A 14641-nucleotide genomic window follows, 5' to 3' on the forward strand; every position below is an offset into this window, starting at 1 on the left:
ACAATGTGTGCACACGGCGACCACACTTTATGTCACTTTGTGTCATGTGTCGACCCTTCCCCATTTCTGGTAACTGTGTCGACACGGCGACGGCTTGGGACGTCATGCTCCACAGCAGAACCACCTAGGCTTTTTTGAATATAAATATATAAGAAAATATCTATAATGTCTATAAAATTCTAGACTAGTTTAAAAAATATCTATATCACTAGCTTCGTTGTGAGCTTTATTATAAGGTGGCGCTGCTGTAGAGCATACTCCACAGCAGCGCCACCATTAAATATCTATTACTGCTTATAGTACAGGCACATATATGACATCAAATAATTCTATAACAATTCTATAATGACCTAGCTTACGAAATTCCTCATTTTATTTTGAATATACGAACTTACGGTGCCACAAACTTTTTGTGAGAAATAATTATTGCAGCGCCTGACTTGAAAATCTAGGCAATTACACAAAAAGTGTAGAAGTAATTACTCTCAGGCATTTGTTTACATACGTACTACAAATGTGTACTTTTTAGCGTTAGACTTAGAATAATAGGTGTTAATTATTCCTTATTTACTCCCCTCTAAAAACGCTAAAAAATACATATTTGTAGTACGTATGTAAACAAATGCCTGAGAGTAATTACTTACTTCTACACTTTTTGTGTAATTGCCTAGATTTTCAAGTCAGGCGCTGCAATAATTATTTCTCACAAAAAGTTTGTGGCACCGTAAGTTCGTATATTCAAAATAAAATGAGGAATTTCGTAAGCTAGGTCAGTGGACGACAGTATAGATTTGTTATAGAATTATTTGATGTCATATATGTGCCTGTACGATAAGCAGTAATAGATGTTTAATGGTGGCGCTGCTGTGGAGTATGCTCTACAGCAGCGCCACCTTATAATAAAGCTCACAACGAAGCTAGTGATATAGATATTTTTTAAACTAGTCTAGAATTTTATAGATATTATATAGATATTTTCTTATATATTTATATTCAAAAAAGCCAAGTTGGTTCTGCTGTGGAGCATGACGTGACTCTGCGACTGGAATTGTGACCGAAACAGACGGTGTCGAAACAAGATGTGTCTACACCGCGTCGTAACGGCGACTGGAAATGGTTGTATGGGAAGACCTATACGTATATCTGATGGCGACTACAATTCTACAAAAACAGGCAAGACTATAGTTGTGTATTTGGGAACTCAAATTAAATGACAGTAAACCAGTTGTGTCTAGTACCACACGTGTCTATGGGAAGGATTTAGAAAAACAATTTCCTTATGACACTAGTTGTGCATACGTAGTTGGTTCATGAGGAAAGCTTGGATTTGACACCAAATCCCTCGGTCGAAAATGACCGTCTTATTGCGTCATTGAGTTCGTCACAGGTGCATAAATGCAGGACTGCAACGTCATTAGGAAAAAGTCAGGATTTTGCCATGCACTACGTGTCCCTAGAGTCACTGCAGTTATGCCCTGAGAAGAGCTCCCTAAGCTCCTAATAAGGTCTATAGTCATTACCTAAAAGAAGTAACATTTATTTGTCAATGTCGTCAGTCGTCCCTAAGTCGTCAGAAAAACTTTATTAAATCGTAGTTACGCCCTAACCTACCAAAATAGCCTACCTAAAGTTATGTTATGTTTATTAAACATAGGCAAAGCTAAACATTTAACAGTTTTACAAAAGTATAGGAGTCTTCAGCCTTCACGTCGTGGACGTTGATGTTGACGCGCTGCGGCCCCTTGGCTGCAGGCTGCAGGCGCCCGTGAGTCCTAGGTCCGTCGCAGGGCAGGAGACTCCAAGCCAGGGCGCGAGGTCCTCGTCCTACTAGCATTCGCTCCTTCGTCAGGTATTGTCAATATAGTCTCCGATCCCAGCGGCACACTGACCATCACTCTGGCGATTTTGAGAGTGACGTGACTAGTCGGTTGTACGTCGGTGTGAGTGACGACAGCGGCGGCTGATGAGGGCTTCGGATCGGGCAACGTAGGCTTCAGTTCGGCGGGCTTCGGCTCGGGTAACGTAGGCTTCAGTTCGGCGGGCTTTCGGCTCGGGCAACGTAGGCTTCAGTTCGGCGGGCTTCGGCTCGAGCAACGTTGTTTTCAGTTCGGTGGGCTTCGGCTCGAGCAACGTTGTTTTCAGTTCGGTGGGCTTCGGCTCGGCGTGCAACGTCATGTGGTGTGACCTGTTGCAGTGTTCACATAGGATTTGGTGTCGAGGTGACATGCATGAGAAGCACAGTTTCTGAGTTGTCACGTACTCCCGCGGGCGTCCATAGAGAGGGCCAGGGATCTAGAGCACTTCTCTATACTGTGGTTGTCTTCGCATGTGACACACTTAGTTGACTTACTGTTCTGTTTGTTTACTGTGAACATCTGAACATGGCGGGTCAGCTGGTCGTAGGTTGCTTCGTCGTTAGCGCCATGGTATAATAATATACTCCGCCTGGTACTCCATTCCCGTCTTTTCTAGGTCACCTAACTGACACGGGCCTACGTCATCATGCGACAGCGCTATATGATAATATGCGATAGCGCTATATACAGCGGCCATGTTGTTGTGACGTAGGCCCGTGTCACTCTGGGAATGGAAGACCATGTTTTATTAGACTATGGTTAGCGCGAGCTTCTTGGGTGGTGATACGGCGTGGCGCGCCGCCGCGCCGCGGGCTCCATCGCACGGCTCGGCTCCTCTACGGGCTTTGAAGGAATGGGAACTATGTGCGATGTGCGTGGCCGCGTTCACAGTCTTCATGATACAGTCGGTCGAAATTCGTATTGTCCTGCGATCGTAATTTCTGGCGTATATTTGTAGGATAGACGGTAATTTGGAAATAATTCCCAAATATATTTTATATTTGTCAGATTTCTTTTGTCTTTTCTGTCAGTGTCATTGTTGCCACGATGCTTGCACGTAGGTTGTAACAAAGGCCCTTACGACGTCGTGTCTTATATTACGGGACGACTTAGGTAATTGAGTTCACGACAGACAGCCGCGAGCGTCTCTGAAAAAGAACGGCAGCTCTTAGGCAGATTGTCTTGCTAGAAGTTTAGTTAGCGGCGTTCAATCGTAGTCGTTGGCGCGAAGTCTTGTCTTGTCTGTTTGAGCTCCAGGTGCTCCACTTCGCGCCGGAGCTCTTCCATGCGGTCGGCGGCGTCGTCCCTCGCAGTGTGTCGTCAGTTACTTGCGGTGGACGAGGCTGTGGAAGTATGCGATTGAACTGTTTCGCCCGAGGAGCAGCGAGTGCGCGCGGCCAGCATGTACGGAGCGGCGATGGTGCGCGGCTGTTGCGCGCGGAACGCGCAGAGCACGGCGAGGGCGCGCGGCTGATGCGCGCGTAGCGCGGTCGCGGCAAAGGGCGCACGGGTAATACTTAACTGGGGTTGGCGCGTGGCGTCGGCTCCCGGGCGGGCGGGCCGAGGACTCCATAGTCTAGTTTTTTAAGGTTGAAGGACCTTACTCTTTTTACTTCTTGTTTCCATAGTCTGGTTTTCGAGGTTGAAGGACCATGTTGTATCTGTCTGGTCGTCCGTCCAGGTCGGCTGTCTGTCGTGAACTTTTTGTCTTCTTGTTGTCATGTCTAATTTTGAATTTAAAGGTTCATAGTTCCAAAGTTCCAAATATGTATGTCAGTCAGCCAGTCAGTCAGTCTATCTATGTCAGGTCGCCACGGAGGTCGGAAGCCACGAACGAAACATCTGTTATTGAAAGTAATTAACAATGAAACAATGAATTTGGTCATATTTTATTTATTTCGATAAACGCAATAGTTTGTGTGAGACACGCCTTCAAAGTGACGGTTTTTTTTTCTGGATACGTTACACGAAACTCTAGTGTTGCCGAAGTTCGGACTACTGCACAACTTCAACTCTGTTGGTGCGGCATTAGAGTGCATAACAGGAAAATATCCGATCTTAACTTGACAATAACATATCACAAAATCATCCTGATATTCCGCGTGGTGTGACTAGACCAACTAATTCTTTCTTTTTAGCGATTTTTTAGTCCGATCTTACCTCCTCAGGCAAATTGGAGCTAAATTGAGATTCTCAAACTTTAATAACTCAGCCTGGGAGCGTTCTAAGATGGTGAATTAAGACCGGATATATATTGGTTATTTGTAAAAAAGGGCTGAATTCACGTATATATATTGTCTTGTCATGTATCACGTTTTTTTTTCATTATATATCCCTTTATTACGATCCGAAATTTTGAGAACCGCTGAGTTTTTTAAGTGCCTCAGTGATTAGTCCGATCTTCGGCAAGGGGAGAAAAGTCCGGATCTTTTCCTACAGACGTCCTAGGCGTAATCAAAGTATACAAATCTATAGAGAATTTGCTAAAACCACGCAATAATTAACTTAAAAGGCAATAAAATTATAAATACCATAGCGTGAAAACAAACTCGAGGAGGGAAGACCGGATCAAGGTGAAAAACGGCAACTTTTTTTAAAACTTCCGGTGCTCAGGTGCTAATCGTCGCAGTGCCGATCGCGGAATGACGGGAGGGGCGGAACACAATGGCGAAGCAAACTATGTTGCCATCAGTGAAAAATATCGTAAATTCGTAAATTCTATGCATACGAACTTAGGTCACATCCGGTCTTAGGCGACCCTACCTTATTGGACTTTATGCATTAAGAGGAATATTACATCTATTTTTAATGAACTTTTCATCGTGTCAGGTACAATAGCAAAGGCCAGTTTTACACGTTCTTGACCTTGCCTTTAGAAAACACCTGCACGTTGTGCAGTCGATATAGTACGTTACCTCTAAGTAGAACCCGTTACCAATGCATATTTGATGTCTTTGCACCTTTCTTTAACACTCTGAATACGACATAGAGCTTTATAGGTGTAGATTTAGAGACGATTTTAGTCTGCTTGCTATTGAAACTCATTTCTGGTGTTTCTGCCAGTGTAAAGAAGCGTCTGTTTGTATTCTACTGGGAAACGATGACCCGTTGACATACAGATGCAAGTTTTTGAAGTGTGGTTGTAGTAGTGCATAACCAATATCTAGACACGCGGCAGTCGCGGAAGTCAAATCCTGAACTTTAATTACCTACATCCCAAACGAACTAGAACTTGGCACCCATATAGGTAAATCTCAATTCTTTTTCCGGCGAAGCCTACAACGACGCATACCTATTCTTAATATTGAATTTGGCTCTCATTTCACATTTATGTTTTGATGGGATATTTTTTATGGTCTTCTACACAGAACATAAAGCAACGACTTATTTAACATCTCATGTTTCTATTGTATTGAGAAATGCATTGCCATTAAAGTTGAGCTCCATTAAAATTTCATTACTCATGAGATAGTAATATCGTATTTTATTCATGTTTGATATAAATACCTAGTAGGTAAAGGTACAAGAAGGGTATTATTAATTAAGCAGGTAGCAATTTGAATTATATGCATCAAGGTTACAGCAGAATCTTATATCAAATACCTTCTTCTTATTATAAGGTGTAGTTTTTAACACGTAAAGTCGCGTAGAAAATTGTTATTATGCAATATTACCTAAATAATACAATCCGTATCACTTAAAAAGTACCTGGTTAAATCTAAATACCCTTTTACTAGAAGAATGTAATAATGTATTCAGTGGCTTTCTAAAGCAATTGAATGAGTTGATTACTTTATTTACAACTTCGTACAAAAAGGCAAGACTACGTACGTAATTTACTCGTAGACCACACAAGTTTATGGTGTTACGTGACGAAGTCGGCTATTTTCTAAACATTCTAAAATATCAACAGGTTTTGCTAATATGTTTTTTTTTAAGGAAATGTACCTAAGTAACACGTGTGTGACTTAGTTTGGCAAACTTCTTTTGAGTGTTAAACATGCAACTTCAATTATCCGTATACATACAACTTATTATTGCAATTGAATGTAAACAATTTCCTTATCAAATTCCAGGTTTCAGCCTGGGTGACGAGCTTGGTTTCGAGCAGTCCCTCACCAACTTGGATCCGAGCCGGCGGCGCTCAGTCAGCGTTAAGAACGGAGCGCCCCCTAACCTTGTCAATGACGCAGGCAGACAGGCTGGGAAACAAGAGGTAACAAAATAATAAAAAGTTCAGGAAATATGTGACTTGGTTAGGATTTTTTCGTACTTCCTCTTACATTTTTAAAGTAGGTTAAAATGTAACTTATACTACCCGAGCGATACCTACAATCAAATTTACTAACACTTCATACTCGTACATCAAAATCGGCTCAGTAATTTCGACACTATGAAACACACGTAATAAGATACAAATTTACACACACATGTATCATATAATATCTAGTGTCAATTCATAACCTTTCCTTTTGACTTCGCCTCAAACTAGTAAAAACCCTATTTGTTGTTTGAACATTCTTAATCTAGTACGAATTTTTAATAATTTTACTAAATTAGTCGGTAAAATATTTCAGAAACGTGGAAAACAAAACAGAATTATGATGCGGCCACCTGCACCACCCAGCCGTCCGAACCAATCGGCAATGGACAAACTAACAAGTCTACACCGCCGGGCATCCAGTACTATGCGGCCTATCATCGTGCCAGGGCCAACCATCGAAGCGCCCACTAAACTGACCAGAGTCAACCCCACCGTAACTATGGCTAAACCACTTCCCATGGGCGTACCAGCATTTAAGCCACTACCGCCGAAAGACGAAAACATGAGGGTTCTCCCGATTGCAGTAACCAAAGTCTACACACCTCTGCAAGTCCCGCAAGCCAAAGCCGGAGTGGCTTATCCAAGTGAGAACTACCCACACGTATCACACGAACAAGTATCCAAAATGGTGTCACAGATGACTGCAACACATATGGCTCAGCCACTCTACAGAATCACACCGACTCCCATTATAGTTAACACTCCAAAACTATACTCCATACCGACTACACTAAACCCATTCATTCCCATGCCTATTGCAGCTCCGCCTACCCAGGCCGCTATGACGATCATACCTGCACCAGTCTTAAATAACTCTTTTAAAATTGTTCCATTTTCAAAAGCACCCACTTTCTCTTTCAATCAAAACACTCAATCTTTCCACCAAACCAATCCTATTTCTCACTTTGTAGACCCTGCTCCTCAACAAATCCAAGATCTGGCGAGTTATCCTGTGTACAATACAAAGAAAGTCGACGACTATAACTCTATAACCGGTTATGGTGACGATGTAACCCTAAAGTTTAACAAGGAAGACATAAATGCGAAGATTGTTGAGATAGCCAAAGCCGGTAACATATCAATGGAGGCAGTGGAGGCGGCGATAGCATTACGGCAGCAGCAGTTGTTGAACAAGTACGCGAATGTACCGTTGCCGACGACAACGACGACATCCACGACGACTACGACAACGACTACTGAAGCGCCAATAGTGTTTCAATCCGAACCAGAGCCGGAGCCAGAGATCGTTGTACCACAAGTTAAACAAAAACCTGCCAGGTACTTGCAGTAGCCAACATAATATAGTCTATGTATTCAAAAATGTGTGTTTCTCTACTAAAACCGTATTATAATTTTTTCTAAATAGGTTCCCCACATCGGGTAAAGTAATGAACGCCCCTAAAGAATATTACCCCATTGGTTATGAGAAGAATTTTGACGACCACTTCCAATCCAAGGTGGATCTGCCTGACACATCTTTCCACTGCGGTGACCAAAAGTACTTCCCTGGTTTGTACGGTGATGAGAGCCTTGGATGTATGGTAAGTTTTGTAAAATTATAATAAAATTGTATTGTGAAATGATTATCATACATATCTAAGTAGTACATAAGTAGGCACTTAAAATCGTTAATAATTTACTTGTTTGTGGATCAATGAGTTGATCTAAATATTTTGATAAATGACAATCTAACGTATGATTTCCTACATGGTTTGATCAGCAAGAGAAAGTAATACGAATGGCAAAACTGGAATGTTTAATGATCATGTCCAGGCGGCTTAGCACGGTCGCGTTTTTATCCCTTGTCACCATGCCTGTCACGTTCTAACAAGTATGTAAGTGCGAAAGGGACGCGCATAGTGATAGTCGATAAAAATGGAACCGTGCTGAGCCCGCAGATCGTCAGATAACTACAATCGGAGAAATGCATCACATTGACGACTTTTTGCTCAAACGCTCCAGTTTAAACTTTACTATTCATCTGTGATGTCAGGGAACCACATTTAACATAAACATACTTTACGAGCTTTTATTTCATTCACGTCATTCAGTCGCCATCAGATATCAGATATCTGATAGCGACAGCACAAGTATGTTGATAGAAACGGACGTCAATACCCTTAGGTATTTGTTTAAAATAAAATGTTAAATGTACCTTTCATTTCCGACGGAACCAGAACGGACGAGGCTGTTGGCTATTAGATGTAGGTACATACGTTTGAGGTTAAGGTTTAAAGTTACCTGTCGAATAGAAAATTGCAAATTAACTCAAATACTTAATTAATGTTTACACGATGTAACTTCATCCTAAGTGAAGTTTTGCAGACGATTATACTTAATAGGTCAATTCGAGTTTCAATTATTCGATCTGTCTCTGATAGGATACTGATCGGATCTGTCAGTGACATTTCTTCAGCCAAAAACATCACTTTTGACACTGACAGATCAGTATAACATCGCAAACAGATCGAATAACTAAAACTCGAATTGGCCTGTGAGTACCTATATTTTTATACAGCGATCGAGCGTTTTGTATACATAAATATGCAGAAATAATAAAAGATCCACCAATCCTATACATAAACTATTACCTAATTATTAAAAATAATATCAAAATTGGATAGAGTTAGACCAAGAAAAGTCTGCAGTAATTTTGATAGCCTACGCAGTGCAAGTGTTATTTTAAACGTCAAACTTCTATGAAATTATGACGTATAAATAACACATGCAATGCGTGGGCTATCAAAATCGCTGCAGACTTTTCTTGGTCTAACTGTACGCCTAAGAGGCTGAATATATTTTTCTTTCAGTCTTTACATTTTTTGTCTAAATGTGTAAACTTCAAGTAAATTGATTCTAAAAACCAAATATATGCAACCAGATGCTATATCATAACCTAACCTATAAAACACATTCCATCTCAATTTCAGGTATTCCACGTGTGCGCCCTCACCGACGACGGTCTAGTTATGAAGTCCTTCCTCTGCCCTGAGTCGACCCTCTTCGACCAGACAATCCTGAAGTGCAACTGGTGGTTCTACGTGGACTGCCCGAGCACCCGCCGCCTCTACGATACCAACATCCCTGTTTCGAAAAGCTACCAGCTCATGAAAGCACTCACTTTCTTCTCTAGCTATAAGAAAGAGATGCAAGACGAAAACAGTAAGTACAGACTTAAATTCAACTAAGGTAAAGAACCTGGTCACATATTTTGTAAGAAAATAAGGACGAGTTTAGTAACAAGTGAAAAAAGTTTCATTTTTAAAGAAAACTACGAACGAAATTAATTTTGTATTAAACAGAAACGTCTGCAAAGGACACCACAATGAAATAAAGTGGAAAAAAAGGACAGTTCCTGGGCGAGAATCTAATTCGCGACCATAGGAGCAACCCGTCGCCCTACCAACTGAGCTACCGAAATTTACTCGTTGACAGCGAATCTTACCACCCTATCCTTAAATGAGTCTCTATTGTTTCCCATAAAGTATTAAATCATTGCTTGTCCGCATTTTCGTTAGGTAGTCATAATTTGGTTTTTCTCAAGAATGCGTAACTTTTCAGGATCGCCATAAAACAAACCTAACCTTACATAACCTATCTATAGCATAACGCATAACCTTACGAAAATCCTGAAAAGTTAATGGTTTCAGAATTATGACTAATGATAATCTGACAATCATTACATTATGACTTTCAATAATTATGTCCAACAAAGGGATCCGCCTTAATATAACCTGTAGTTCAATATTTTTTTTATATTTACGTTACAGGTCACTCAACCAATCCTGAAGACGTAGCGGGCGTTAAAGAAGCAATCACTATTTTAGAGAACCAGAATCAGAATCAAAATTCGCAAGTAGAGGTTGGAAATGCTCCTAACGCCATACAAATTATAACACCACAGCCTTTTGTTGACGAAAGGAGTAACCATCGAACCAATAATGAAACAGCTCCAGTTTACAGAGGAACAAGAAACTATAAGCCATTTAATAACACTAATGGTCTTAGAACAAATAAACCTCGAACACCAATTAATAGACAATCAAACGAACAAACCAGCTCAGAATTTCGATTAGTTACAGTCAATGCTGATATAAATGTTAACAAAAATGATACTTCAGCAGAAAACGTTAAAACCACTTCTTCCGAATCTACTGAGAGAAAGTATAAAAGAAAAATGTCGTTAAGAAGAAGTAGCTCAACAACAACTATACCTATTACATCGCCTACTCCAACTACTACTACCACCATTAAGCCTTTTAAAAGTACACCGTCCGTAGAAATAGTTAAACAAGAAATTAAAACTGTGGAGGAATTAAATAACACTGGTGTCAAACAGGAGAAACTGACCGATGAAGTTGAAACTTTAGATAAAATAGATTCGACTATTTTAAAAGAGGCTGTAAATTCACCGCCCGTCAAAAGATTTTACAGATCTAGCATAGAAAGAACTAGTGCAGAAAAGATAAATACAGAATTTACAGAAATGGCAATGGTTAATAACGAAAAAGTTCAAATTGTCAGACCAACGTCCGTTGCTAGACTAGTAGGTGAATATCCTACTCAGTCAGCCACTATCCAGAAATTAGACGAGGCGATCTTAGGAAAGTCAAACAGAAGAATAAAAAAAGAAACGGTCACAGTTGTGACCCCGGAGAAACATTTCAGAAGTAAAGAACGAACGTAGTATTTATTCATCGAATTTTAGTCAATAACTAATTTAAGTGTCATATAAATGTTGCTATTTATTTATTTCACTTCCAATGCATTAGTGTTAGTGGTGAAGCCAATGTTTACAACTTATGTTGTTCAGTCACCGTCAGAAAGATGCACAATTTAGGATCTATTCTAACTTTTTCGATTTATTTATTTCGACTGATGTTAGAAAAAATATATAATTATGGTTACTGATTTAACTGTCGTTGTTGTAGCTGTTAGGGTCTATTGCACCAAACTGTATGTCACCCTTAAATGTTCGTTAAATATTTTTGTATAGGTGTTTCATAGTTAACTGCTGACTAACGTTGATCAGTCTGTCAATTGTGGTTGGTGCAACTGGCCCTTAGTGTTGTTTTTATGTTAGCTGCGAATATAAGCAATGCAAGTTTGTGCATACTTTCTTTGGGTGACATAGCGTATTGCTCAATTTATACGTTAGATTAGACAAGGATTCAGTCAAGTGATATTATGGTGTATGTTTTAGTGTAGAATTAAAAATGTTTCCTGATTTACGTCTGTCATTTTATATCAAGACTATTTTTTAAACACTAGAATTGGACCAAAGTATATAACCCTGCATGGCATTTGCAATGAGAAAATTGTGGCAATGTGTGGCAAAATAGCAGATTGTGTCACAAGGGAGCAAAATGACACATTTACATTACATTGAATCCTAAACGAAGCGAAGGATTCTAAAGTAGAACCCTGAGCGTAGTGAGGAATTCAAGTGTGTGCTACGCCCAAGGTGGAAATCATTTTGCTACGATGTGACACATACTGCTTTTCACATCACATGATGTTTAAAAATATTATTTTAGTTAAAAAAAATATGTGCAAAAAATTAAGAATAGTGGCCTAGTACAGAAAAGTGTTACTTTGATCCCTCCTAACAGGGAAAAAAGAACCACTTTGATCCCTCCTAGCAGGGAAGAAAAAGCCCTTTTTCAAATTGGTGATTTGAAATATTTTTTTTTGTAATGAAAATATGACGTTTCTAATAATAATAAGTTGCATACGTTAAAAAATTCCGGGCTTTTCCATTAAATTTCAACTTTTCCGCGCTTTTTTTTTCAAACGTCCGTAACACACGACTGACACGGCTGAGCGGTTGGTTCTGGTGTTTTGGACTGTATTTGTCAAATTAGCTTTTTACAGGGATTACAGGGTCTATTATAGCTCACAGAGCCATTACTTAAAGCAACTAATAAAACAATAGACCTTTCCCAAGTAAAATGAGTACTTAATAATGAAAGATCACTTTTATTTGCTTCTATAACAAATGATTTTGCATACAAGGCATAAATAAATTAGTGAAATAAAAGAAAATACTGATCATTTACAGAAAATATTATATCAGGGCACATTTCATGTTCATGACATTATGGCATCTGCATCAAAATGGAATATTCGTAATATTAATTTTATACCCTGACACATGATAATCGAATATATGCATGGCGATGATTAATAAGTTAACCCACAGTCGGGACAGACCGGTGTAGAGGAGCAACTGCATCCTTTGTTGGTCAGCAGCGGACAGCAAACAATGCACAAGACTATGCCGATCGTGAGCAGCGACCAATAGGCTGGAGAGTTTCGGGGGCAGCGGGAAAACAGGATCGCCCTAATGCCGCCTGAAATCAAACAAGTCAAAATAAGTAGATATGCCCCGAATAGTGGTTTTGGCCGAATACCGAATGCCGAATATTCGGCCCCTCTCTTGGCTGAAGCGCCGAATATTCGGCATGGCATGCGAACATTTTGAGTCACAATTATTATGAAAACTGTTCGCCAACAAAGCACAACGTTTGCTAAAGGTGGGGTCAGATGGTTCATTTTTTGTTCATTTTCAAGTTTCATTATTCATCTTTCACTCAAAGTGACACGTCTGAACACAAAATGAACCAAAAATGAAAAATGAATTAATTAGTGAAAGAATCCAACAATGTTGGATATTTTCATTCGGCATCTTTCACTCGCACTTCGAATGAACAAAAAATGAATAGTGTGAACACAGAAATGAACGTTCATTCGGATTTTGCATATTTTTCCCGAATCCTGTGGGTATACTACCTACTATCTAGCTAGACAAAGATAACGTAAAAGCAATAAAATGGTGTTCAAGTGGAACGAACAAAGTAGGATACATGGTAATTCTAGGTACTCTGTATAAATATCCCATAGTTCCAAAACAATCGCCAGTAGCAAGGTATCGCAGTACAATTTGGAGTTTTATTCGGCTAGGTATACTGTCTCTCATTAAAGTGTTTTCTTTCGCTATTAACGGACCTATTACTAATAATAGAAATTCTACAAAATTACTTTAAGTCATCCGCAAATGATTGCAATACGATTTCGGATCTTCAACGGCTAGGTCTCTCAGCAATGTATTCGAGGCTCCAAATAAATTTCTTCTTGCGATCCAAGGTCGCAGCCATTACCGAGGACGCTTTCTTTGCATCTTATTTGTTAAAATCTTTATTAAATGATCACAAATTAAACTTATACCAAGATGCACAACTTCATTCGACGCCATAGTGAAAGAAAAGAAAAAAATTAATAATCTTTCCAGCAGCCGTGTGAACGTGAAATGAAAGGAAAATGAAACATTCACTCGAGTATATCGAGTATTCATCCGAGTGAACCGTCTGATCCCACCTTAAGATATAGTTTTTGTTGAACAGAATTAATGAATTTAATTATTGTCAATCAAATCAGACCCAAAAATAAAATATTTTGTAATCAACAAATGCTCAAAAAAGGGTCTTTCTATTTAACAACTTTCCAAGAATACATTTTAAATATTAAATATACCTAGTTTTTGGTTATTTTTATTGTGTAATTTTTCTTTTTAGGTGCAACAGATATTCGGTATACGCCGATAATACGAACATTCGGCCGAATAGGCCGAATACTGAATAGTTGCCGAATATTCGTAGCCTCTTTAAAAATAAGACACTGCTTAAAATAATTGGGTTTCTTTTTAAACTACCTAGGTACTTCGGCAGTTCCACAATAAAGATTTCATATTGCTATACTTCAAAAACCCGAGATGAATGGGATAAGGGCAGGCGAATGATGATTGCTATACTTCAAAAAATTTAATAGAGGTACAGTCAGCAATCAGCATCAATAGTAGCGTAAATAACGCGCCGAGAGTATCAGCACCCTCGAATATGCTACTTGTCTGAATAGGGATGCTCTGCAACAGTTTAATTGTTCTATATATGGAACACATATCTCTTTTTGTTAAGTTATCAGATAATAGTTAATTTTTATCAAGTAGATACGTCTGCGAGCAATACCCTACTACAATAGAAAAAAAACCGGTCAAGTGCGAGTCGAACTCGCGTCTCAAGGGTTCCGTACTGCACTCATTTTAGAACAAGCGAACAAAGCAAAGTTCTTACATTCAACTTGGAACACAGGGCTGGCTAGGTGCACGGCCAGGCATTTCCATGTTTTTAACTGAGCTATCAGAGGATAGTAAAGTTAGTTACGCATTAACTAAAGCAAAGTTCTAATTTAACCAAAACTTTGTTCAAGTATTATGTTAAGCATAACCTAGCGTCTATATTCTTTTTGCGTTGGTTAAGCGTATCTCTGTTATTTCAAGATAGCAGATATACGTCTGACTCGGTGTAGTTCTGCCTTCTCATTTAGCTACTTAAACCAATTATTTGTTCTATATTTGAGCACTAACCTCCTACAGCTCAACCTTCGACCTTGCGTGGAGGGAGGC

General features: G+C 39.4%; 1 protein-coding gene across 2 annotated transcripts in view; it reads left to right on the forward strand.

The window, feature by feature from the left end:
* Positions 1-11094, forward strand: part of LOC134794879 (uncharacterized) — a 61452-nt gene extending 50358 nt beyond the window's left edge. Inside the window, exons 3-8 of one of the 2 annotated variants that reach the window (XM_063766719.1) lie at positions 5933-6072; positions 6434-6764; positions 7092-7458; positions 7547-7721; positions 9111-9342; positions 9951-11093. In XM_063766719.1, coding sequence (XP_063622789.1) covers positions 5933-6072; positions 6434-6764; positions 7092-7458; positions 7547-7721; positions 9111-9342; positions 9951-10867 — 2162 coding nt within the window. In that variant the 3' untranslated portion in view covers positions 10868-11093. Of the gene's footprint in view, positions 1-5932; positions 6073-6433; positions 7459-7546; positions 7722-9110; positions 9343-9950 lie in introns of both variants that reach the window. The other variant, XM_063766711.1, reaches the window with a different exon arrangement.
* The last annotated feature ends 3547 nt before the right edge of the window (positions 11095-14641 follow it).

The sequence above is a fragment of the Cydia splendana genome, chromosome 1 (genome assembly GCF_910591565.1).
Source record: "Cydia splendana chromosome 1, ilCydSple1.2, whole genome shotgun sequence".
Taxonomy (NCBI): domain Eukaryota; kingdom Metazoa; phylum Arthropoda; class Insecta; order Lepidoptera; family Tortricidae; genus Cydia; species Cydia splendana.